We start from the raw sequence: 24,748 nt of genomic DNA on the forward strand, positions 1-24,748 counted from the left end.
GTGCTGCTGCTGCTGCTGCTGCTGCTGCTGCTGCTGCTGCTGCTGGAGGGATGCGGGAGCGCGGGGTCTCGGCTGGGCTCGATGGCCTCGCTGGGGGGAGAAGCCGGCTCGGCAGGGGGCCTCTTAGCTTTCTGCGCGCTGCTGCTGCTGCTGCTGCTGCTGCTGCTGCTGCTGCTGCTGCTGCTGCTATCTAGCTGCAGAAGGCTCCGCAGCCAACCGAAGATTCCCTTGGGCTTCGCGGGCGCTGCTGCTGCGTCGGCGGGGGCGTTGCTGCTGCTGGCTGCGCTGCTGCTGCTGCGCCTCCTCTGGGAGTCCCTGGCGCCGCGCGCTGCCGCGGCGTCCGCTGCTGCTGCTGCTGCTGCTGCTGCTGCTGCTGCTGCTGCGTTCAGGTAGGGAAAAGGCAGCTTGCTGCAGGCTGTCACCGGGGGAATGCGCCCGTGTCTCTCCAACTCCTGCAGCGCTTGCTGCCGCAGCAGCAGCGGATCCGTCAGCAGCAGATTGCGGTGTCTGGGGTTTGGGGGCAGCTCCGAGGAAGACAGCGAGTCCAGCCGGCTGCTGCCAGCTGCTGCTGCTGCTGCTGCTGCTGCTGCTGCGGGAGCAGCAGCTGCTGCTGCGGCTGCGGGGCTTGCGGCCGCACCCCTACTGCACCGAAGCCCAGCAGCGGACCGGTGAGCTGCGCTGTGGGCTGCGTGCGTTGCTGTGCGGGAACACCCTTGCTGCTGCTGCTGCTGCTGCTGTTGCTGCTGCTGCTGCTGCTGCTGCCGCTGCCGTTCCTGCTGCTGCGGATGGTACAGCTGCCGCTGCTGCGACAAGAGCTGCGACGATGTTTCCGATGAAGGGATTCGCCAGGGGTGCCGAAATGTACTGAGGCCCGAGCTGCTGCTGCTGCTGGTGCTGCTGCTGCTGCTGCTGTTGCTGCCGCTGCTGCTGCTGCCGCTGCTGCTGCTGCTGCTGGTCACGGGTCTCTCGCCAGCTGGCAAACTAGGCAGCGACATAAAGTCTCTGCGGCTTTCTGCTGCTGCTGCCTCACGGGCTGATTTTGCTGCACCAGCCACTTCACCAGCAGCGTCAGCAGCAGCAGGAGAATCAGCAGCAGCAGCAGCAGCAGCAGCACCAGCCGGATTTGCAGCAACAGCACCAGCTGCTGCTGCTCCTGCATCACTGCTTCCTGCTGCAGCACCCGGCCTGTCTCTGCCGGTGCCTGCTACCTCCGCAAGCTGCTCCTGAGGGGCATCTTTGTGCTGCTGCTGCTGCCGCTGCTGCTGCTGCTGCTGCTGCTGCAATTGGTGCTTCTGCGGCTGCGAACCTCCACGCTGCTGCCCTTGCTGGGCAGCATGGTGTTGCTGCTGTAGCAGCAGCAGCAGCTGCTGCTGCTGCTGCTGCTCTTCTTGTGCCTCGTGGGTCTGAGGCTGCTGGCAATTCTGGCCCTCCGCCTCCTGCGTCAATAAATGGCCTGCTGCTTCTTCACCTGCGCTTACCGGCTGCTGCTGCTGCTGCTGCTGCTGCTGCTGCTGCTGCTGCTGCTGCTTCTGGCTTTCCTGCTGCAGTTTGAGCTGCTGCCCTCTACTTCGCCGTCGGCTCTTTATTCCGTCTTTGGAGCCGTCCTGCCGTCCGCACTTTCCCTCTGCAGCCGTATTCCCTCTTTGCTGCTGCTGCTGCTGCTGCTGCTGCTGCTGCTGCTGCTGTTCATCGCTGGATTCCTGCAGTGTGTGGCCGGGGCCAGGAAGCTGTGGGCCTGCGGGGGCCCCCAGAGAGCCACGAGGGCTGGGGGCCCCCCCATTGCTTTGGGGGCCCTTGGGGGCCCCCCTGGGCTCTTGAGGCGAGGCTAGCGGCTCCACGGCGGCAGTGGCTGCTGCTGCTGCTGCTGCTGCTGCTGGAGCAGCAAGGCTCTCGCCGCTGCTTCTGTCGCCAGCGGGACTCGCTGCTGCTGCTGCTGCTGCTGCTGCTGCAGCTGCTGCTGCTGCAGCTGCTGCTGCTGCAGCGGGCGCAGCAGGCTGCAAATGCGAGGGCGAAGGGGGGCACAACTCCTGGGACTGCGCAGCACCCCCGGGCCCCTGATCAGAGCCAGACAGCACTGAGGGCCCCGGGGGCCCCTCCCCCATGATACTGGGGGGCCCCCCTGGGGAGCTGGAGGAGAGCAGCAGGCTGCTGCGACCCCCTTTCGTGCTGCGCTGCTGCTGCTGCTGGCGCTGTTTGCTGCAGGGGGCCCCCTGCTGCGGGCGAGGGGCGGGGGCCCCTGGCTGCAGGCGCGGAGGGGCCCCCGGGGCTGCGGAGGCGGCGGGCTGGGCGGGCGCAGCAGAGGGGCCCCGCCGGGGCTGCGCTGCAGCACGAAAGCAGCACTGGAGAAACAGACAGGGCCCTTCTTCGAAGTATTTGTGCTGCTAAAAATAAAAGAAAGCTGCAGAGCTGCGGGGGAGGGGCGGGGGGGCAAAAGAGCAGCAAAAAGAGCCGGAAAGTGCACTTGGGCTCCGCGGCGCCGGGCGCCAGACAGTGCCTTCGCCGGCCCCCAGGCAGCGGCCCCTGGGCACTTCTACTTGCAAATTCAGTTCAAATAAATGCTGCAAACAAAAGAGAAAGAAAAAGGGAAGCGAAAAGGAACTTCTGTGCTGCAGAGCGGACGCAGGCGGGGGCCCCACGGCCGAACGCTGCGGGCGCGAAGGCTGGGGCCCCGCCGCTGCCGCGGGGGCAACGAGCTGCGAATTCTTTTTATTTTTCAATTCAATTGAATTAAATGTTTAATGAAGACACTTTAGCCTCCAATAATCGCGGAAGAGTCCTTCGCGTCCCGCATTCCCAGGCCACATGCAGCAGCTAGCGGCTGCTGCGCCGCGCGTTCAAGTTCTCCTCTATTGACCCGCCCCGCGCAAAGTCCAGACTTCTATTTTACTTTTAGAGGAGGCGAAAGCCCATAGAGCACTGTGCGAGTTGTGCACGACTTTTCGTGCAGCAGCAGGCAGCAGATTCGCAGCCTGCGCCGCGTCTTCCCATTTCCGCACCATTTGGCGCCAAAGAGGCAAAGAATTCCACAAGAAATGGAAAGACAGAGCTTTAACGGGGGAGTTTAAAGTACTATTATCATTTAAGCTCTTAAAGAACGCCAAAGAGCTTCCTTTCCCGCTGCAGCGCAGGGGAACAGAGCTGCTTCAAGAACCGCCCAAACAAGCAGCTGCAGCAGCAGCAGCAGCAGCAGCAGCTGCTGCTGCTGCCACGGTGAAGCAAATCAGTTTCACCTGCGGCTACAGGGATGAGTTGCATTAATTAAAACTTATCTTCGAGATTATTTTGTTCCCTGGCCGTCTGAGGCTGCACAGAAAAGAGCTGTGCAGAAAAGCTTTCTGCAGCCACGAAACGAAGCCACAGCGGACTCAAGAAAGAGGACTTCTCCAGAATCTTCAATTTATTTTAATTAAAAAGTAATAAATGAAACTGCACACTGAAAAGTAACAAGCAGCAGCTGCAGCAAGATGGCTCAGCCATTCACTTGCTGCGCGCAGTTGAAACAGGAAATGTGAATTTGGAACTGACGCGAAAGAGAAGGCATTTTCAATTCTCTTTGCAGCTTTCGGAATTGATTTGAAAAAATATATTTAAAATATTTTTAAACAAGAAAAAATGCGCACAAGTAGTGCAAATGAAACGAGCAAAGACCCAAACTATTTGTGCAAAAAAAGATCTTCTCGTGCAGAAAGCACTAATCTTGCATGCGCATGCAAGATTAGTGCTTTCTATTAACTGCAAATGCCGGCGATCTTGTCTTGAGACTCTTTTCAAGTTTTAAATAAAACTCAAAAGACAAACTAATAGGAGTTCAAGAGGCTTTTCCTGGAGCTAGCTGTGCTGAGCTAGCTGCAGCTAGCTGGCTGTAGCTAGCCCAGGGGCCCCAGGCACCCCGGACTTGTTCTTTTTTTGCTGCAAGTCTGGGAAATAGTATTTAAACCCTTTAAGTTCCTTGGAAGGGAAGTCAAGGCAAAAGACTTTCGAGGTTAGTGCAGCTTTCCAGTCGCTGGCAGAGCAACTTTTGTCTCAGCGTGAAAAACAAGTGGCTGAACTGCGAATCTGAATGCTCCGAGTTGACTTGAAAAGGGTATTAAAGGGGGATAGAGGGGTTAAAGGCGCAGTTTGGGGGGAAAGCACCAAAAGAAGTGAAGTAAAAATGAACAAAAGGGGCACTTAGGCGAAAAAGAAGGCCAACAAGGACTGAAATGGCAAAGAAAAGCAGCAGAAAAGAAGAAAAAACTTGAAAAAAACCACAAGTTCCGATTTTGCTGCGCGTAAGGGGTTTTTTGAACAGTCGCTTTCCCGCTCAGGAACCAGCCCGCGCGCAGCATCTCAGGCGGGATCTAAACGCGTCTTTGGTGCATTAGTAGTGCAGAAATAAAGGAATTAAAGGTAAAAAGAATTATTAAATTGATATTGGAAAGCAGCTTCGGCGGAGAAGAGAGTCGCAGATCGTGTGGCCGGGTTCTAGCGTGATCGCCGCATGCAGGCGGTTCAGCGGAGCTTTCTGAGCACAAGTTGCCGCGCTAAGCAGCTTATTTGAGAAGTCATGAATGCCTTTCTCTTTATTTTCGTGTCAAAGAAGGAGATTCCAGCGGCTGAAGGAGCTGAGAGGCTCCCGCGCGTCGCCAGGCGAACTTGGGTAGGGTTCCTCACGTGCACCTGTGGTCGGTTTCTGCGCATTTGAGGCCAACTCTGCGCGCAAAAAGCCCTTAATCTGCATGCAGCAGCCTCGAGGGGTCTTCTTAGATTTGAAATAACTCCAAAAGAGCGGGAAGAAGCAGCAGATGAGCCTGCCTGCTGTCCGTGCTGGTCTGCCAGCGCACAGAAACGCGACTCCCCCTAACCCCGCGACAGCCTTGCCTTCAGCCCCCCACACCAGCTCTTTAGTTGCTTCTATTCGTCTTAACCTTCTCATTCTATCTTGGCCAGGCTGAATTGGCCGCGTGCTGGCGGGTCTTCTTCGCCCGCAGCAGCAGCCTGCAGCAGCAGCAGCAGCAGCAGCAGCAGCAGCACAACGGCGACCCGCCGTTTCGCCGCTGCTTCCTCGGCAACTAGGCCTCTAGCAGCAGCGCAGCAGCAGCTGGCTGTGAACTCGGGCCTCTGCAGCGGCGGGGCAGAGGGTGGGGCTGGGGCCCCTGCAGTTTGCTGCCAGCAGGTGCAGCAGCGCAGCAGCAGCAGCGCAGCAGCAGCAGCGCAGCAGCGCAGCAGCGCCGGCGGGGCTCCCGCTGCAGCAGCAGCAGCAAAGTCGAGTCCAGCCAGCAGCTCTTCCCCGCCACTGCTGCTGGGTTATGGGGGCCCCCTCTCCCCCCAGTCTTTGCCGAGGGGCCCCCACTTCTCCCTAGGGCCCTTGACCCTCTCCAGCTGAATGGGGGGCCCCCCCCCCCGCCATGCTGCCCCCCGAGAGGGGCCCCCGGGGCCCCCCGGGCCTCCCCGAGCGCACATCTTCGCAGCCAACTGCAGCAAAGCTTTTTGCTGCTGCCCAGCCGGCCAATGAAGAGGACTCCAGGGGCCCCTCGGCCCGGGGGCCCCCAGCTAGGGGGGGCCCCCCGGAGGCCCCGGAGCCCTTGAGGGGCCCCGAAGGGTCTTCGGAGGGCCCGGGGGCCCCCGGGGGCCCCGGGGCCCCAGAGGCCCTGGGGCCCCCCGGGTCTCAAGGGGCCCCGGGGGCCCCTAGCCGGCTGGGGGCCCCCGGGGCCCTGGGGGCCCTCCTGCGGGGGGAGCCCCGAGGGTACCCTGGGGGCCGCATGCAAGAGTCCTGCTTTTCTGCTGATGCTTCTTGGATTAGAGCTCCTTCAGATACTGTTGCTGCTGCTGCTGCTGCACTGGATGAGGATGCTGCTGCTAAGCCCGCAGCAGCAGCAGCAGCGCCAGCAGCAGCAGCAGCAGCGCCAGCAGCAGCGCCAGCAGCAGCGCCAGCAGCAGCGCCAGCAGCAGCACCGGGAGCCCAAGCAGCAGCACAAACAGCAGCAGCAGCAGCAGCGACGGCGAAGCGGGCGCTGGCAGCCACCGCAGCAGCAGCAGCAGCAGCAGGGGACGCTGCGCAGGCAGCAGCAGCAGCAGCAGAAGCAGACTCAGCAGCAGCACGAGATGTAGCAGCAGCAATTGCTGATCTCGAAGCAGCAGCAAATGGAGGCCCTGCTGCTTTCGAATATGTTTTCATTTTCACAAACCCCACAAGTGGCGGCAACAAGGCCTCAGCATTTACTCGAGTGAGGACTTTAATTCTTTTTAATTTCTTTTATTTTAATTTCTTTTTTAATTATTTCTTTATTTCCTAAACCCTTTTTTAGGGTTTCCGTTTCTGTTTTGTTCGCTTTTTGTCTTTTCCTTTTCTCCTTTGGCTCCTGTGTTTCTTTTGGTCTGCTGCTGCTGCTGCTGCTTCTGCTGCTGCTGCTGCTGCTGCTGCTGCTGCTGCTGCTGCTGCGGGTCTTCCTCTATTCCCCTGCTTCCTTTCGCCGTTTGGTCCATTCTATTGGCTGCTGCAGCGCCTTGCTGCCTTTGCTGCTGCTGCGCCTTGCTGCCTTTGCTGCTGCAGCGCCTTGCTGCCTTTGCTGCTGCAGCACCTTGCTGCCTTTGCTGCTGCAGTGCCTTGCTGCCTTTGCTGCTGCAGTGCCTTGGTGCCTTTGCTGCTGCAGCACCTTATTGCCTTTGCTGCTGCAGCACCTTGCTGCCTTTGCTGCTGCTGCGCCTTGCTGCCTTTGCTGCTGCAGCGCCTTGCTGCCTTTGCTGCTGCAGTTCTTCGCTCTCTTTTGCTGCTGCAGTCCGTTTGCTGCTTCATCCCAGCTTTTAGCTGCTGCTTTCTGCTGCTTTCCTTTTGCTGCTGCAGCGGCTTGCTGCTCGTGTCCTGTTGCATGCATTTGCTGCTGCTGCTGCTGCAGCAAAGTGCTGCCTCTCTGTGTCTGACTAATTTTTCTTCATTCTTTTCATTCTTTTTCAGCAAGATTTTCTTTTTTATTTTTATTGTTTATTTAATTAACACTTTTGACTTTTCTTTTTTTTATTTGTAGCAATGGCTTTGCGTGCTGCAGCAAGCGGCTGCACAGCTCTTCTGTTTCTGCTGGCAGCTGAATACATTCATTTGCTGCAGCTGCTGCTGCTGCTGTTGCTGCTGCTGTTGCTGCTGCTGTTGCTGCTGCTCTGGTTGCCGTTTCATTTCCGCGTGTTTCGGCTCTTTGCCTCCGGCGCCTGGCTTCTTCGAGTTTTGGGCATCACCTGCTGCTGCTGCTGCTGCTGCTGCTGCAGCTGCTGCATTCCCGTGCTGCGAGAGAGCAGCAAACAGCAGCACGCAGCTGCTGCTGCTGCTGCTGTGGGGTTTGTTTTGCTGCAGACAGCAGTGTCGCAGCTGACACTGACAGAGCCGTGTCCTTTGAAGGTGTTCATACACGACATTCGGGAGGGCCCGAGCGGCAGCAAGCCGGGTTTCCTGCTGCTGCGGTCGGTGGCTGCTGCTGCAGCAGCAGCAGCAGCAGCGGGGGAGCCGCGGGCGGCAGCAAACAGCAGCAGCAGCAGCAGCAGCAGCAAAAAAACTCAACAGCCAATTGTTAGAGTCCTTGTTGCTGGCGGAGATGGCACTGTCATGTGGTGTATTGACGAAATGCACAAAACTGGAGTCCAGCCCCACGTCTGCGCCGTGGGGGTGGTGCCCTACGGCACAGGTAGGGTTTAGGGTTTAGGGTTTAGGGTTTAGGGTTTAGGGTTTGGGGTTTGGGGCCGGGTGAAGCTCAGGGCGTGGGGGTGGGGGTTCGGGTTTAGGGTTTGGGGTCTGGAGTGTGGGACTTGAAGGGTTTGCGGTTCAGGGTTCAGGGACTAGGAGGGCTTAGGGTTTAGGGTTTAGGGTTTAGGGTTTAGGGTTTAGGGTTTAGGGTTTTGATTGTGGGGGGCGCAACAGGAAACGACTTTGCGAATGCTTTTGGCTGGCGGCCGTTTAACGCGGCGAATCCCTTTGACGCGTCTTTGCACACGTGAGCTGATAATTATCTTTTTAAATTTATTTCTTTTTTATTTTTATTTTTATTTTCTTTTTATCTTTTTAAATGCCTTTTGCAAATACTGACGGGCCGCTGCAGCAGCAGCAGCAAATGAAGCGGCGGTGAAGCAGCAGCAAAGCCGCCAACAGCATCCGCAGGCCTTTGAGGCCTAGCGCTTAGGGTCTAGAACTAGGGGCTAGGGTTTAGGGTTTAGGGTTTAGGGTTTAGGGTTTAGGGTGTGTCTCATTTTGCAGCCTCCGGAACATAGTGGAGCACTGCATGCGCGCCACTGTGGTGTATCATGACCTTTGGTCTGTCAAAGTCACTTTGAAGCCAGGAGGACATTTCAACAGAATCAATTCAACTACAAGAAAAAAGGCAAGACCAGCAGCAGCAGCAGCAGCAGCAGCAGCAGCAGCAGCAGCAGCAGCAGCAGCAGCACGAGCAGTCACTGTAGTAGCAGTAAGAGTAGCAACCGGGCAGCAATGCAAGCAGCCACACACAGCTCTGATGTCTAAGCCCTGAGGCGTTGCTGCTGAAGGCCAACAAGGGCACTGGCTGAGCGTCTTCAGCAGCAGCAGCAGCAGCAGCAGCCGCAGCAGCAGCAGCAGCAGTAGCAGCAGCTGAGCGTATGAAGCAAGCGGGGAAGCCAGCAGCCAGCAGCTTGCTGTAGTGAACAAAGTCCCAGACAAAGACCGCTGTGAGAGCATTGCTGCTTTCAATGCCGCTCTTACTGCTGCTGCCGCTGCCGCTGCCGCTGCTGCTGCTGCTGCTGCTGCTGCTGCTGCTGCTGCAGGAAGTGGTGGAAGCTGAGGGGGAGCCCGTGAAGGAACTTTCCTTCACCATGAGCAACTACTTCAGTATGGGCGTTGAGAGCCGCATCGGCAGAGGCTTCGACAGATACCGAACTAAGTCGCAAGTTTTCAACAAAATGGTGCGCAGCAGCAGCAGCAGCAGCAGCAGCAGCAGCAGCAGCAGCAGCAGCAGCAGCAGCAGCAGCAGAAGCGGTTGCAGCAGCAGCAGCTACAGCAGCAGCAGCAGTGGCGCAAGGACCAGCGCGAGGGGTGGCAGAACCAGCAGCAGCTGCAGCGGGCGCGTCCGAGGCTGCAGCAGCAAGCGCAGCAGCAGCAGCAGCAAAAGCAGCAGCGGCAGCAGCATTTTATTTATTTATTTATTATATTTATTTTGTCTTTTTGTCCTGCTGCAGCGATATGGCATTGAGGGCTTCAAAAAGACATTTGTGACGCGAACAAAAAGCATAAATGAAATTATCTTGGACCTGAGGATACACCCGGACACCCCAGAAGAACAGACCCTCTTCACCACAGACAAAGCAGCAGCAAAGGCGCAGCAGCTGCCGCTGCTCAACAGTAAGGTGGCGCCAAAGGCTGCAGCAGCAGCAGCAGCAGCAGCAGCAGCAGCAGCAGCAGCAGCCCTAGCTACAGCAGCAGCAGCAGCAGCAGCTAACGCAGTGCGGTCGGCAGCGTGCCCTGCAGCGGCAGCAGCAGTTTGCTTCGTCAGCAGCAGCAGCCCTACCCACAGCAGCAGCAGCAGCAGCTCTACCCACAGCAGCAGCAGCAGCAGCTCTACCCACAGCAGCAGCAGCAGCAGCAGCAGCGGCGGTCGCGTGTGTGTCTGCTGCAGAAACGGCTTCTCTGGTGGTTTTGAACATTCCGAGCTTCAGCGGAGGAAACGACATATGGGCTCCTTCAAAGAAACTTGCAACAAGAATGTTTGACAAACAAAAACAAAAACAAAACAAGGTCCGCAAATCCAAAACTGATGCTGCAGCAGCAACTGGAGGGAAGGGGGCCCCAAGGGGGGCCTCCAGCCGCTCCTGGGGGCCCCTCAGACTCGGGGGGCCCCCCAGGGGGCCCCTAGCCCCTCTTGGGGGCCTCTCAGGGTTGGGGGGGCCCCAAGACCTGACAATTGGAGAAGCAGCAGCAGCAGCAGCAGCAGCAGCAGCAGCAGCAGCAGCAGCGGTTATGAATCGCGCTGGAACCCCGCAGCCGATTTGCTGCGGCTTTCACTGGGGCCGTTTTACCCACAATAAAATTTACTCATAAGAATAAAAATAAAAATAAAATTAAAATTAAAATAAAAATAAAAATAATAAAAATAAAAATAAAAATGGAATGACAATGAGAACATGAACATGAACATGAACATGAATATGAATATGAATATGAATATGAATGAGGGGAATACGAAACAAATAGGAATAAGAAGTGAATAAAAAGGCGAATATGAGTAAAAAACAATTAAAAAGAAAAAGGCGAATATGAATAAAAAAGAATTAAAAGAAAAATAAAAATGAAAAGAAAAAGAATTAGAACATGAGCAGCAAAAGAGTGTTGTGTGTGCTGCCAGGAGCTGCTGAAAGTGCCGCAGCAAATGGGAGATGAAAAACTTGAATTTATGACTTTCAAAAATATTCCTTCTTTAGGGATGGAGTTCGTAAGTGCTGCGCTGCTGCTGCGTGCTTTTGCTGCTGCTGCGCGCTTTTGCTGCTGCTGCGCGCTTTTGCTGCTGCTGCTGCGTGCTTTTGCTGCTGCTGCGCGCTTTTGCTGCTGCTGCGCACTTTTGCTGCTGCTGCGCGCTTTTGCTGCTGCTGCGGGCTTTTTTCGTTGCTGCGGGCGTTTGCTGCTGCTGCGGGTCGCTTGCTGCTGCTGCGGGCGTTGCTGCTGCTGCGGGTGTTTGCTGCTGCTGCGGGCGCTTGCTGCTGCTGCGGGCGTTTGCTGCTGCTGCGGCGCTGCGGGCTTTTGCTGCTGCTGCGGCCGTGTGCTGCGGCGCCTCTTTTCCCCTGCCTCTCTTTCTTTTGCTGCTGCTGTTCGCCTGCGCGCCTCCGTTGGGTAGCTGCTGCTGCTGCTGCTGCTGCTGCTGCTCCTGAGGCTCCCCTTGTGTTCTTGAATCTGTTTATTTTTGTCTTTTCTCTTTGCTGCTGCCCGCTGCTGCTGCTGCTGCTGCTGCTGCTGCTGCAGATGCTTCACGGCAGAGGCTGTCGCCTCCACAGCGGCAAAGGCCCCTGGCAGATATCCTTTAGGTCTCTCGATGAAAAGACTCGAGTTTATTTCCAAGTAAGTCCAAAAGCCTTTATTAGAAACTCCTTTTCCCCATTCTTAGCTCGAAAAGGCCCCTAAACCCCCCCGCGGAGCCCAAAGGGGCCCCTGGGGGGCCCCCAGGGGGCCCCCGGGGGGCCCCCAGGGGCTGCTGGGGCTTCCAGCGGGTTTTGGGGGCCCGTGGGGGCCCCGAGAACCCTGTGGGGCCCTTTGCCGGCTCTGCTGCTGGGGCCTCGGGGCCCCCCAGGGGCTGGGGGGCCCCCTGGGGGCCCCTGGGGGCCCCTTGGGGCCCCTTGGGGCCCCTTGGGGCCCCTGGGGGCCCCTGTGGAGAGCGTGAGAGTTAGAGATTTGGGTTTTTGGAGAAGTTGGTGAGAGTTTGAGTTTTTGGAAAAGTGATTTGTTTGGTTTGTGGCTGCTTTTGCTGCTTTCTGGGGTGTACAGACAGACGGAGAGTACTACCAACTGACTCTTCCAGCTTCCGTTTTTGTTTCTCACAATCGAAGAGTTCGGGTTTTGTCTTTGAAGCCTCCGGGCAAAATGGCTCTCGAGGCGGACTGAGGGTTTAGGGTTTAGGGTTTAGGGTTTAGGGTTTAGGTCAGGTCCGCGCCTGGGAAGCCCCAAGCGGCGGGCCCAAGCCCAAACCCTAAACCCTAGCCAAGCCAGCCCAGAAACCCTAGTTGTCCACTTCATTTCAAGCCTGGAGGTTTTGCGCAAAACCCTAACCCTAAACCCTCGCTAAACCCTAACCCTAAACCCTCGCTAAACCCTAGTTGGAAACCCTAGTTGGAGCTGCTGGCGCCTCTGTGGCCAGTTTGCTGCTGGTTTGAGTTGTTCCCAGCAGCGCGAAAATGCATTTAATTCCTTTCTTCAATTCCAAACTTAATTGTTTTATTTTGCAAACTAAAAAGCACCATTTCAGGCTGCCAGATCCGCCACAAATGCCTTTTGAGTTCATCTTTTTACTTTCCGAATTTCCATTTTGAATTCCAGCCCCATTTTTTGCATGCATGCAAAGGCGGGCTGCGAGCTCCGGCTGTCTGTACAGCTCACGCTCCCTCTGCGGACGCTTGGGTTTGTTTCTAGACAACAGAAAAACCATTAATGCACAACTTTGTGGACTTAGGGTTTAGGGTTTAGGGTTTAGGGTTCAAGATTCAAAACAATAAACAAATAGACTGCCACAGCCCTCGCAGACTTTCTAGCCTACCTCTCCCGCGTGGCTAGCCGCCCAGTTCGCACACCTACCAGCTAGCTAGCTAGCTAGCTAGCTAGCTAGGCGGCTAGCTAGCTAGCTAGGTGGCCAGCTAGCTAGCTAGGTGGCCAGCTAGCTAGCTGGAAGCTGGAAGCCGCTGGCCCGGCTAGCTACCCGCGGCCAACGCGGCCGCAGCTACCTGGGGGCAGCTGGCTCAGCTAGCTAGCCACGGCCCAGCTAGCTAGCTAGCTGGTGCAGCCGTGGCTAGCTGTGGCCCGCAGTGAGCTGCGAGCCAGGGGCCCTCTGCGGGGCCCCCCAGCCACTTCCCCCTTAAAGATTAGAGCCAATAAAAAGGCCAAAAGTGAGGCCCAAGTCCCCACTTCAACAGCGGGGCCCCAGGGGCCCCTGGGGGCCCCAGGGAGCCCCACAGGGGCCCCACTCCCTGGTGGGTGGGGGCCCCAGGGGCCCCCACCCTCTCATGGGGCCCCCACTGGTGGCTAGGGTTTCCCTGGGGCCCCCCGCGGGGGCCCCCGCTGGGGGCCCCCAGGGTCTGTGGGGCCCCCGGGCCGTTAAAAGGACTTATTTATGTTTATTAAACACTTTGAAATTTGCATTTTCCTTTTTGGAAAGTGCGAAGTTCAAAATGTTTAAATGCTGGATGGCCTGGGGGGCCCCCGCTGGACCTCTCGGGGCAGCGCAGCAGCAGGGGGGCCCCCAGCAGGGGCCTCTGTGTTGCAGCGGGGCAGCTAGCTAAGGGTGCTGCGCAGCAGCAAACCTTGGGTGCAGCAGCAAACCTTAGGTGCAGCAGCAAGCCTTGGATGCAGCAGCAAGCCTTGGGTGCAGCAGCAAACTTTTGAGTGCAGCAGCAAGCCTTAGGTGCAGCAGCAAGCCTTGGGTGCAGCAGCAAGCCTTGGGTGCAGCAGCTGTCAGGCGCAGCTGCTGGCTAGCTGCTGCGCCGCAGCTAGCCACCGCAGCTAGCTAGCTAGCTAGCTAACTCGCTGGCGAACTGACTAGCTAGCCACGCTGGCCTGCAACAAACTAGCCAGCCACCCTGGGGGCCCCCTCCGGGTCCCAGGGGGCCCCCCAGGCCTCTCCAGGGGCCCCCAAGAGTACCCTCAAAGGACTCTCCTTTCTTGCAGCTGTTTTGCTGCGCCCCTGTACCCCCCCACCCCCAGTGGGCTGGCCGGGGGCCCCCGAGGGCCCCCCGGAGGCCAGGGGCCCCCCTGGGCCTCAAGTGCACTCCCCTGTACCCTCTGAAGCCCTTGGGGGCCCCCCGAGCGGCTGTGGGGGCCCCCCAAGGGCCCTGCAGCCACAGGAGCCCCCGGGAGCTCGGGCTGCGTGCATGCAGGGGTGAGCTGCGCTGCCTCTGCTGCAGTTTGGGGGGAAATGAGTCTCTCAAAAGGCCCTATAGGCGCGCATTAGAAAGGGTAAAAAGGCAAAAAGCAAAAAAACGGCTGCTGCTGCTGCTGCTGCTGCTGCTGCAGGCGCCCAGAACGGTCCGCGGCGGCGGCGCAGCGGGGGGCCCCCGGGTCTCCGGAGGCCCTTAGATAAGCCCTTTTCGCGTTCAGTACTTCTTTTGAAATGAAATTGCAGATTTTTATCGAGTTTGGCATTCAAACAAAGCCCTATCGTGCTCCAGGAGCTGTGTGGACCCCCGGCTGAAGCAGCAGGCCGCTGCTGCAGCAACTGCGCGGCCAGCAGCAGCAGCAGCAGCGCAGGCGCCCAGCCCTCAGCTTCCCAGCCGCGCCATCATTTCAGGTGTATGTACACCTCAGGAGGGCCCCCATAAAGCCCTTGAGGCGCCGCCCGAGGCTTCCCCATGGAAGTCCAAGGGGGCCCCTCCTCGGGGGCCCCCTCCGCGAGGGCCCCTGCTTCGCCGGCTGCGAGAGCAGCAGCTGCTGCAGCAGACAGCAGCGCGGGCTCCGCAGCAGCAGCAGCAGCGAGACCAGCAGCAGCAGCAGCGGCGTCAGCAGCAGACTCAACAAGTGCTCTGCCGCTGCTGCTGCAGTCCCTGCTTCCCCCGGGCATTGTCAAATGGCTGCAGGAAGAAATCGGAGAAGTCCCTTTGGCTTCTGCTGCTCTCCCGGACCACGACGGGGGGCCCCCCTGGCGGGGGGCCCCTGGGGGCCCCCCGCAGCAGCAGTGCAGCTCCGACCCTCTGTACCCTCTCGAGGCTGCAGTCACGGCGCAGCTCTCCCGCCTGGGGGGCGAGGCCTTTGAGACTTTGGGGGCCCCCCTGAGTTGGGGGGCCCCGGGGCCCCTGGGGGGCCCTGAGGGGGGCCCCTGGGGGGCCCCCCAGGGGCCCCCAGCTGCGCACTGGGAAAAGAAGGAAGAGCTGCTGTCCCCAGGGGAGTCTGCTGCGCTGCTGCAGGTGCTGCTGCCGCTGGCAACAGAAGCTCTCTGCAGCGCAGCTTCCTCGACAGACGAAGCAGACCAGCAGCAGCAGCAGCAGCAGCAGCGGCAGCAGCAGCAGCAGCAGCAGCAAGCCTCAGCAGCGAGCAGCACGACGGTCTTCTCGCTGCTGCCGCAGCCCGCAGCAGGCGAAGGCGAGGCGCTGCAGCAGTGGCTGGGGGGCCCCCAAAGGGGGCCCCTGCTGCGGGCGCTGCAGGGGGCCCCTGGGGGGGCCCCTGCAGCAAACGAAAGCAGCACAGACCTGCAGCAGCGGCGGGTGCGGAGACGCAGACAAGTGCTGCTGCGGCAGATCATGAAGAGCCGGGGGCTGCTGCTGCAGCTGTCGAGGCAGCTGGGGCAGGGGGGCCCCGCTGCAGCAGCAGCAGCAGCAGCAGCAGAAGCAGAAGGCGCAGCGGCAGCCTCGGACGAGCAGCAGCAGCAGCAGCAGCAGCAGCAGCAGCAGCAGGCGCTGAAGCAACGCATGAAGGCCGAGCTGCGGCGCGGCGCCATGGCTGCCTACGAGCTTTGCTGCTTGTCTCCTGTCAAGAAAGAGCAGCTGGGGGGCGGAGCAGCAGCAGCAGCAGCAGCAGCAGCAGCAACTGCAGCAGCAGCAGCAATGGAGGTGACCCACGTTAAGCGGGAAGCAGGCGTGCTGCTGCCGGACCAGGCGCCCCGCGCTGCAGCGGCTTCGCAGCAGCAGCTGCTGCAGCAGCAGAGCTGTGCGTCGGCCCGTCCTGCAGCAGCAGCAGCAGCAGCAGCAGCAGCAGCAGCAGCAAAAGATGGCATTTTGTGCAGCCCGGACCTGCTGCTGCCTGTTGCTGCACTGCCCAGCGATGTTGCGGAGGCTCTGCCACCTGCAGCAGCCTTTCCAGGGTACTGGGGGGGCCCCTGTCCTGCCCCTCCGCCCTCTCCAGTCTCTCCTTCCCAGGAGGGGCCCCCCGAGGGGCCCCCCGTGGGGCCCCAGGGGGGGCCCCTCGAGGGCCCCCACGGGGGGCCCCCCGAGGGGCCCCACGAGGGGCCCCACGCGGGGGGCCCCCAGGAGGCGCCCCAGGAGGGCCTCCACGAGGGGCCCCACGGGGAGGGGCCCCACGGGGAGGGGCCCCTTGAGGGGGGCCCCCTGGGGCCCCTAGGGGGGCCCCAGGGGGGCCCCCCTGAGGCCGAGCTCAGGGCACCCCACAAAGAGCTGCTGAAGACAGAACTTAAGGGGAAGCAAAAGACACAGAGCAGCTGCTGCTGGGCGCTGCAGCAAATTGCTTTTGACGGGAAACGCAGCGCCTTCGTAGTTACTCTACGCCAGTCCAGCAGCAGCAGCAGCAGCAGCAGCAGCAGCAGCAGCAGCAGCAAGGCGCTGTGCCGGCGGAAAGTGTTCTCGTGCCTCTGCCGCAGCAGAGAGAGGGCTGCAGCAGTGGCAGCAAAATATGCAGAACTGCGGCAGCAGCTGTCTCTGTCTGCTGGGGAAGCAGCAGCAGCAGATATCTTGTCGGATGCGGGAGCAACAGACGACGAGTCTCCTGCTGCTGCTGCTGCTGCTGCAGCGGGGCCTGCAGCAGCAGCAGCTGCTGCTGCTGCCCCGGCGGCGGGGGCGAGCGACGGGCGCAAAGCAGCAGCAAGCAGGCGCTGCTGCAGCAGCACCGTCGTTGAGGAGCTGCTGCAGGAGGTGAACTCGAGCCTGCAGCTGCTGCAGCTGCGGCAGCAGCGGCTGCTGCTGCAGCAGCAAAGTGCGCGCCTCTACGTTGCTGCTGCTCAGGGCTGCTGGTATACCAAAGACACTTTTGTCCAGGGGGCCCCCTACCCCCTAGGTGACCCTCCTTGGAGCCACAGGTTGGCCCCGCTGCCTCCGGGGGTTCGTCTGAGCCAGGGGTCTTCAGCAGCAGCAGCAGCAGCAGCAGCAGCAGCAGAAGCAGACCTGGCAGCAGCAGCTGCTGCGCCCGCAGGCCCCCACCACGCCGCCAAGGGGGGCCCCCACAAAGCCAAGTCCAACTCGAAAAGTGCTGCTGCGCTGCTCTCGGGGGGCCCCCGTGGGGCCCCCTTTGCTTCTTACGCGGACCCAGAGGACGGCAGCTCTCTGGGGGGCCCCATCAAGAGCACCGCAGCAGCAGCAGCAGCAGCAGCAGCAGCAGCAGCAGAGGGCGACAGCAGCCTGCAGGGCCCCTTCATGGCTGCTGCTGCTGAAGCAGAAGAACCTTTTCCAGGAGACCCCGCAGATGCCAAACCCTGGCCAAGGGCCCCCGTCTCGAGGTCCCCTTACACTTGTTTTGCTGTTGAGGTGGCCCTGGGGGCCCCCTCCGCCCCGGGGGGCCCCCACGGGTCTGCTGCGGGGGCCCCGGGGGCCCCCGGGGCCCCGGGGGCCCCCGGGGCCCCCGGGGCCCCTGCAGCACAAGCTGAGAGCAGGCCAGACAGTGCAGCCCCTAAGACTTCATCTGCTGAGGGGCCCTGGCCCGAGCCGGTGGCGTTGGGGGCAGCTGAGGAGGCCCCCGAAGCAGCAGCAGCAGCAGCAGCAGCAGCAGCAGCAGGGGCGGCGACGGCAGCAGCACCAGGCGCGGAGGGCGGCGGCGGCGCGGACGGTGGGGCCCCGGGCAACAGCAGCAGCAGCAGCAGCAGCAGCAGCAGCAGCAGCAGCAAGGGGCTGGAGAGCCCAAGCAGCAGCAGCTGGGGCGTTCGCGTAGTGCAGCGGCAGCGGGGCGACACGTGGCAGCTGCGAATGGTGAGCAGCAAAAGGTTCGGTTTGCTGCTGCGCTGCTGCTGCTGTGGCTGCTGCTGCTTTGCCCGTGTCTTTTGTCTGCTGCAGCTCCTTTTGCGTCTCCTCTCTTTGCTTCTGCTGCTGCTCTCCTTTTGCTGCTGTCTTCTTCTTTCTCTTTTGTGTCTCTTTTCCTTTAATTTTCTGCTTCTTGTCTTTTTCGTTTTTCTTTTTTGCTTCCTTTTGTCATTTTTTCCTTTTTGCTGCTGCGTGTCACTTTGCTGCTGCTGCTGCTGCTGCTGCAGGCAGCAGCGCTGCTGACGCGAGGCTTCGAGCAGCTCATAGAAGAAACAAAAAGAGATGCAGCAAATGCTCTCGTGGACTTCTTGCTTATTTACGACTCGCAGCAACACAGGGTAACATCTCTGCTGCTGCTGCTGCTGCTGCTGCTGCTGCTGCTCTTGCTGCTGCTGCTGCTTCTGCCGCCGCTGCGGATGCTGTTGCTGCCAATTCCGCTGCAGCTACTGCCGCGGTTGCGGCTTTCGCTGCTGCTCCTAGTGGTGCGTTGCTGCTGTTGCTGTGCTGCTGCTTTCGCTGCTGCTGCTGCTGCTGCTGCAGTTGCTGTTAGCAGCACTGCTGCTTCTGGGGTGCCTTCTGCTGCGACAGCCCAGGAGCATCGGCTGCCTTCGCCGCTGCCGCGCTGGCTGCTGCAGCAGCTGCTGCTGCTGCCGCTGCAGCCACGGCGCCGCTGCACCTGCTGCTGCTGCTGCTGCTGCTGCTGCTGCTGCTGCTGCAGGATGCTGCGCTGGCCACGCTGCAGGGCCTGCGCCCCCCAGTGCCCTTGTCCTTCGTGGTGGCTGCGGACTCGGAGAGGCGCAGAGAGCTGCGGCAGCTCTATGACCTTTTCCTCGAGCCCACTTTCGCTGTGCAGGCAGATGAAGTGTGCTGCTGCTGCTGCTGCTGCTGCTGCTGCTGCTGCTGCTTTGGTTTTGCTGCTTGGGTTGCTGCTGCTGTTGTTGTCCGCTCGTGGTGCTGCTGCTGCTGTTGGAGGTTTGCTGCTCTGGGTGCTGCTGCTGTTGGAGGTTTTGCGGCATGTGCTGCTGCCGCTGCTGTTGGAGCTCTGCTGCTTGTGTTGCTGCTGCTGCTGTCGGTTTTGCTGCTTGTGCTGCTACGCTGCTGCTGCGGCTGCTGGTTTCGCGGCTTTTTTGCTGCTGCTGCTGCTGGATCCGCTGCTGCTGCTGTTGTCGGGCCTGCAGCTGGTTTTGTTGCTGCTGCTTTTGGTTTTCCTGCTGCTGCTCTGGCGTTGCTGCTGCTGACTTGGCGTTGCTGCAGCTGCTGCCTTGTCTGCTGCGCTGCTGCTGCGCTGCTGCTGCGCTGCTCAGAAAGTGGTGCGGGTCCGCGACGCAGTGATCAACATATTTACCTTTCCGCAGCTGTACATAATGGTGAGAGTTTTATTTCTTTTTCTAATTTTGTTTTTCTTTTTTCTTTTTTTTAATCTTTTTTCTGTTTCCAAATCCCTTTTGCATTTCTAGAGGCCCCCAGTGACCCATTCAGGGGGCCCCACACTGCCTAGGGGCCCCCCGGATGAGGCTAGGCGTTTTGGGATTCGCTGCAGCTGCCCTTGCTGCTGCTGCTGCTGCGCTGCTGCTGCTGCTGCAGCTCAACTGTCTCCTGACGTGGGACTTGCGGCTGCTGTGTCTCTCCAACTTCCTCATTTGGGTCTGCGGCTACTCCAGCGATGTCGCCTCTGTAAGCTGCAGGGTGTTGCTGCTGCTGCTGCGCCTGCTGCTGCTGCGTCTGCTGCTGCTGCGCCTGCTGCTGCTGCGCCTGCTGCTGCTGCGCCTGCTGCTGCTGCTGCAGTTGGCACTATCAGCAGTACTTGCTGTTCTTCGAGCTCGTGTGGCCGGCCTGTTAGTGGCCAGCGGCCTCGCTGGGTGGCTAGCCAGCTAGCTAGCTGCATTAGGACTGCAAGGCGCTGCTGCTGCTGCTCTGCTGCTGCTGCTGCTGCTCTGCTGCTGCTGCTGCTGCTCAGTGGTTTTCTGACCCCGCAGACCCCGAAGCTGTGTCTTATTTGCTGAACTTGGCCCACACCTTCTACGACCGGCTGGGAGCAGCAGCAGCAGACACGGGAGCCCGCGAGCTGCCTGCAGATGACATGGCCTTGCTGCAGAAGAATCGGCTGCTGCTGCAGCTCTACATGGCCCAGGACCAGAAGGACGCAAACCCAGCAGCAGCAGCAGCTGCTGCTGCTGCTGTAGCGAGCCAGGACTCCGCAGTGGGAACAGCCGCGCCGGCCGGCAGCCCTGGAGCAGCAGCAGCAGCAGCAGCAGCAGCAGCAGCAGCTGGCACCCCGCGCCCGGCAGGAGCAGGGGCCCCTGTTTGTGGGGGCCCGCTGGAGCCTTCTCCGCTGGGGGCCCCCACCCCAGGGTCCCCTCCTGCTGCTGCTCCTGCTGCTGCTCCTGCTGCTGCTCCTGCTGCTGCTGGGGGCTATAAAGAAGAGCTGCTGCAGGTCACAGGGGTGGGTCTTGTGGACTTTACATTGCCGGATGGTGTAAAGTTTGACAAGAGCAAATTGGCATTTCGTTGTCTTTGGAGGGAGGGCACTGCTCCCTGCCGGCAGCAGCAGCAGCAGCAGCAGCAGCAGCAGCAGCAGCAGGGGATGGCCTCTCCAAAGACCCCTGCAACGGGGGGCCCCACCAAGTGGCCGGGGGCCCCCACCCCCAGCAGCAGCGGCGTCAAGACCCAGAGCCTGCAGCAGCAAAACCGCAGCAGAACTTTCAGCTGCCGGAAGTACGGGCTGTACCAGAGCAAGCTCCTGGCCATGCAGGTAAATGCTGCTGCTGCTGCTGCTGCTGCTGCTGCTGCTGCTGCTGTTTCTGGTTTGCACTGCGAGTTTGACGTGCTGGGTATTGTCTGCTGCTGTTGAAGTCCTTGCTGGGGTCGCGGAGCAGCCGATCCATGCCGCTCCCCGCCTCCGCCGCTGCTGCTGCCACTGCTGCTGCTGCTGCTGCTGCTGCTGCTGCTGCTGCTGCTGCTGCTGCAGGCGCGGCTGGCTTCGGAGCTGCTGATCCCGCAGCCGCCCGCAACTTCGCGCAGCCGCATCCCCGCGCTGCCTGCTGTTGTCTTCGGGCTGCTGCCGCTGCCAGAGCCCGTGGAGTCTGCGCAGCAGGCAGTGGAGGGGCTGCCAGTGCCTGCGGGGGACCGCAGCAGCAGGCGGCAGCGGTGGCAGCAGCTGCTGCAGCAGGGCGGCTGGAAGGGCGGCTGCTCGGACCCCCTCTTTGCAGAAGCAGCAGCAGATGCTGTTGAGGCTCTTGTGGGTGACAGTGCGCAGCACGTCAAGCCCAGCAACAAGCGAAAGCGGCAGTCCGGCGCGCCCCCCAGGTCCGCAGGCCAGCAGCAGCAGCAGCAGCAGCAGCAGCAGCAGCAGCAGCAGCAGGAACCAGGCCAGGGGGGCCTCCCTGTGGGGTCCAACGGGCTCTCGGAAGACGGGTCGGTGCTGTCGGCGCTGCCCGCGGACTTGGCCGGCGGCGGCGGGTGGGGGGCCCCCTCTGTGCTGCAGCCCGTGGGGACGCCCCCGGGGGCCCCCGGGGGCCCCCCGGGGGGCCCCGGGGGCCCCGGGGGCCCCGGGGGCCCCGGGGGGCCCCCCTGCCCCGCTGCGGGGCCCCTGGACTGCGCAGCGTCGTGGGTCTTGCAGCCCACAGAAGGCGGAGACGGGCGGCTGCTGCAGCAGCAAACTGTTGGGACTCGATCTATGCTGGCTTGTGTGTGGGAGCACGGGGCTTGTCGGTGGCGCGTGGCTGTGGCTGCTGCTGCAGCAGAAGACGGGGGCGGCGGCGAGGCGGCGCCTGCTGCTGCTGCTGCTGCTGCTGCTGCTGCTGCAGCAGCGCCTGCTGCTGCGCTGGTGAGCCGCAGCTGCTTCTTCTTCTCGCCGTCAGACCCTCTGAAGAGGAAGCAGGCGCTGCTGCTGGCCAGGCGCTGGGCTGCCTGCCAGCTGCTGCTGGGGGAAAGACTTTGTGTCTTGGCTTCTCAAGTTCCCGGGACTGAAACTGCTGTGGAGTTTCTGCAGCAGTTTCCCGGGCTGTGGACTGCAGCAGACGAAGCAGATGCTGCTGCACTGGCTCGGCTGGGGCCGCAGCAGCTGCGGGCGGTGGCAGTGGCTTGCGAGGGGGAGGGCGCTGCGGGCTTTGCTGCAGCAGCGCCGGAGGCAGGCCTGCACAGCAGCAGCAGCAGCAGCAGCAGCAGCAGCAGCGCAGCAGCAGCAGCAGCAGCGCACAGCCCCGCCTTCAGCGCGCCGCCGCACCCAGCAGCAGATGCTGCAGCAGCGCCGCTGCAGCTGCTGCAGCAGGACGGCGCACCAGCAGCGCCGGCGGGCTGGCCGGAGTGGCAGGGGCCCCCGAACTGCATGCACGGGCAGGGCTTTTCCCCGGGGGCCCCCCTGGGGGCCCCCCTGGGGCCCCCCCTGGGGGCCCCCTGGGGCCCCGCAGCAGAGAGCAGCGGCGCAGAGGGGCCCAGCCCAGGGGCCCCCTGCGGGGCCCCCCCCAAGAAGGGAAAGCTGCGGGCGAGGCCCCAAAGACATGTGCTGCCGATGGATGATGCAGCAGCAGAAAGGCTGCGGGCTCAAAAAGCAGCAGCAGCAAGAGTGCGGTGGATGCGGTACCGCATGCAGCAGGAAGCAGAGGCGCAGCAGCTGTCTGCAGCACTTGCTGCTACTCTCTCAGACAAACCCTCAATGCAGCCAAACGGACTTAACTCCATTACAGCAGTTTTCCCCATGTAAGACTGCCAACGCAGCAGCTGAAGGGAAGCGAGCCGGAGCCTTCAGCAGCAGCTGCAGCAGCAGCTGCAGCAGCAGCAGCAGCTGCAGCAGCAGCAGCAGCGCCTGCAGCAGCAACTGCCGCGGAAGCGGCTCTGGGAACTAGCGCACATGTTGGTAGTGCGAGCTTCGCTCAGCAGCAGCAGCACAGCACTCCTCCCGAGTTGCTGCTGCTGCTGCTGCTGCCTTCAAGGGCCTATGTGACCATGAGTGTGGGGCCCCACAAGGCCCCCTTTCTTGTGCTGCTGCAGCGTGGTAGTATGGGCCGCTCGAAGCAGCAGACAGGGGTTGGCCTTGCGCCTGCTGCTTTGCTGCAGCGCTCTTCTTTTTCGTTCTGTCCTAGCTAGCTGTGCCTCACGCGGGGCCCCGAGGGCCGGGACACTAGCTAGCTGTGCCAGCTAGCTGCAGCAGCTAGCTGCAGCAGCTAGCTGGCCGCAGGGGGACGGGCCATCTGTGGCTAACGGCAACAGCCCGCACAGTTTCCGCTGTGGAGGCTGCTGCAGTGTGCAGCAGCAGCTGCAGCAGCTGCTGCTGCAGCTGCTGCAGCTGCTGCAGCAGCTGCTGCGGCGCTGCTCCCCCTCGTCCGCTGTAGCTGCCTTGCCGCTTGAGTAGTGGCCTTATAGCGGAAAAGGCGACATCCGAAACTGTTGCTCTTTAGCGTTTCTCTAGCCCGCTCTTTCCTTTGCCCGCTAGCTGGCCAGCCAGCTAGCTAGCTAGCTAGCTAGCCAGCCACACAGCCACCCAGCTAGCTAGCTAGCTAGCTAGCCAGCCACGCAGCCACCTAGCTAGCTAGCTAGCCAGCTAGCTAGCTACCTACTCCACGACCCAGACTGGCAGATAGCTCATATTTAGCTCAATGTGGCTGCAAGACCCTCCCCAATGCCCCCAAGTAGTCAGTCCACAGCCCTCAGGGCTACGAAAGGCTTAGCGGCCTCACGGGGCCCCTTGGGGGCCCTTAAGGGGCCCCCTGGGGGCCTCTCTAGGGCCCAATTAACTGGCCGCGGAAGCAGCAGGGGCCCCTGGGGACGCAGGCATGTCTGCAGTAGCAGCAGCAGCAGCAGCAGCAGCAGCCAGAAGGCTGCGGGAGGACGCGGGGTTTGGGATTTGGCGCCTAGAGTTTAAAGTAGCCGGCACTGCAGCCTTCGCGGAGCATGCAGGGTCTAGGGTTTAGGGTTTGGGTTTTAGGGTTTGGAGCGGGTCCGTACAGAATGAGGGTCGCCAGCAGCAGCAAGCAAAAGCCAGGCGGCTTCAGCCAATTGTTTTCTGGCTTTGCCTTCTGCTGCCTTTTAAGAGTTTTGTCGAGCTTAAGTTCAATTTGTTGGCACTTTTAGAAGCAGTTGGAGGCCAGAGAATATATGAATAACGCAAATGCGAAAGAAAAGGGGAAAAGACAACATTAGTTGAACTTGAAGTGGGACTTAAAGTGGGACTGGAGAAGTGCCACCCGTGCAGTGAAAAGTTAATTAATAAAGATGTAGATACACCCGAAAATTCCATTCAGTCATGGGGCTTTTCTGTGGTGTAGAGACATGCAAAGTGCTCCGCCAGCCACAGCTAGCAGCAGCTAGCCACAGCTAGCTGCAGCTCACGGTAGCTAGCCACAGCTAGCTGCTACTGCAGTTGTGGGGAAGGCTTTGGTGTGCTGCAGTGGCATTGGCGCTGGTGTCGGGAGTTTGCTGCTGCCGATCTGAAAGTGTGAGTTTGGAGTTATATTTTCATCTAACTTTTGCTCAAAACTTCTTTTATATAGTATTTTTAGAAACTAAATCGAAGAAGGAAGCAGCAAATAAGCGCAGCGAACTCTTTTTTGCTGCAGACGCTCAGCTCTGGCCACCGCCGCCGCTGGGCCTCGGACTGCAGTGTGTCTGCAGCGTCTCGGTGAGCTGCCTTTGATTCTACGCATGCAGCAGCACAAAAGATTCAATTTATTTCTTTTATAAGTTTAAAAATTTAAATGAGATTGAAAATTGGGTTTTTGCTGCAGGTTTTCAAGCCCAAGGTGTCTTCTTCTCAGGCGCATTCCGCAGCGGAGGTCACGCCCGGCCCCCCGCCGCCGCAGCGGATCTCCGAGCCATTTTGCCTTCCAGTGGTGCTAACACCTCAGATTGGACTTTACTGGATTTATGCTTTTTAAATAATTTAAAAAAGAAGAAAAAAGAGCCACGAATATGGTATTTCTGTCGAAGACAAGCAGCAACCAGCCTGAGGGCCCACAGCCTCTGCAGGCCGCTGCCGACGCAGGGGCTCAGCCAGGGGTCTTCTACGTGTCTGTTGCCTTCGCCTTTCTGAATCTGCAAATGAACTTTAGAGCCTTTAAAAGTCTTATTTGAAGAACTTATTTAGTGAAAGTTGCAAAAGCATTTGCACGGCCAGCTGGCCCTGAAGCCGGCCGTCTAGCGCTTGCCCTAGAGACGCTGTGAGTCTTTTTTCTGTCTTTGTACACTCCAGGGTGTACAGACACTCCAGATCTCTCTTCCTCTCCACAGAGCCCTCAGATCTCCCTCACATTTATTCTTTTCCTGCGCATGTCGTGTACACCTGAAGCCTCCACGGTGTACGTACCCATGAAGCGAGCAAAGGCTGCAAGAATGAGGCTGGGGCAGAAGTGAGGAGGGTGGAGGCCCCAGAGGCCCTCACTGTTGCTTTTTG

At 60.3% G+C, this 24,748-nt stretch overlaps 4 protein-coding genes across 4 annotated transcripts; 3 read left to right on the top strand and 1 right to left on the bottom strand.

Annotated features, from left to right (window-relative positions):
- On the bottom strand, positions 1-2,999 carry ENH_00016190 (hypothetical protein; the record flags this gene model as incomplete). Its single annotated transcript, XM_013584372.1, has 2 exons — positions 1-2,320; positions 2,888-2,999. Coding segments are annotated over 2 exons (2,432 nt in total), but the record flags the coding sequence as incomplete, so codon positions are not given.
- Positions 3,000-4,546: 1,547 nt separating this feature from the next.
- On the top strand, positions 4,547-5,055 carry ENH_00016200 (hypothetical protein; the record flags this gene model as incomplete). The annotated part of the gene is made up of 2 exons (XM_013584373.1): positions 4,547-4,639; positions 4,930-5,055. 2 exons carry the CDS (start codon positions 4,547-4,549, stop codon positions 5,053-5,055), a joined length of 219 nt encoding a protein of 72 aa, XP_013439827.1.
- A 332-nt stretch (positions 5,056-5,387) lies between these two features.
- On the top strand, positions 5,388-9,702 carry ENH_00016210 (diacylglycerol kinase, putative; the record flags this gene model as incomplete). The annotated part of the gene is made up of 6 exons (XM_013584374.1): positions 5,388-6,206; positions 7,325-7,652; positions 7,853-7,958; positions 8,219-8,426; positions 8,761-8,898; positions 9,172-9,702. The coding sequence occupies 6 exons, from the start codon at positions 5,388-5,390 to the stop codon at positions 9,700-9,702; spliced, it is 2,130 nt and encodes a 709-aa protein (XP_013439828.1).
- Positions 9,703-14,034: 4,332 nt separating this feature from the next.
- ENH_00016220 (hypothetical protein, conserved) lies at positions 14,035-22,063 on the top strand (the record flags this gene model as incomplete). The annotated part of the gene is made up of 7 exons (XM_013584375.1): positions 14,035-17,310; positions 17,589-17,699; positions 18,104-18,223; positions 18,666-18,728; positions 18,946-19,035; positions 19,319-20,113; positions 20,330-22,063. 7 exons carry the CDS (start codon positions 14,035-14,037, stop codon positions 22,061-22,063), a joined length of 6,189 nt encoding a protein of 2,062 aa, XP_013439829.1.
- Between the last annotated feature and the right edge of the window lie 2,685 nt (positions 22,064-24,748).

This window comes from Eimeria necatrix, genomic scaffold (assembly GCF_000499385.1).
Source record: "Eimeria necatrix Houghton genomic scaffold, Enh_scaff151, whole genome shotgun sequence".
Lineage (NCBI taxonomy): Eukaryota > Apicomplexa > Conoidasida > Eucoccidiorida > Eimeriidae > Eimeria > Eimeria necatrix.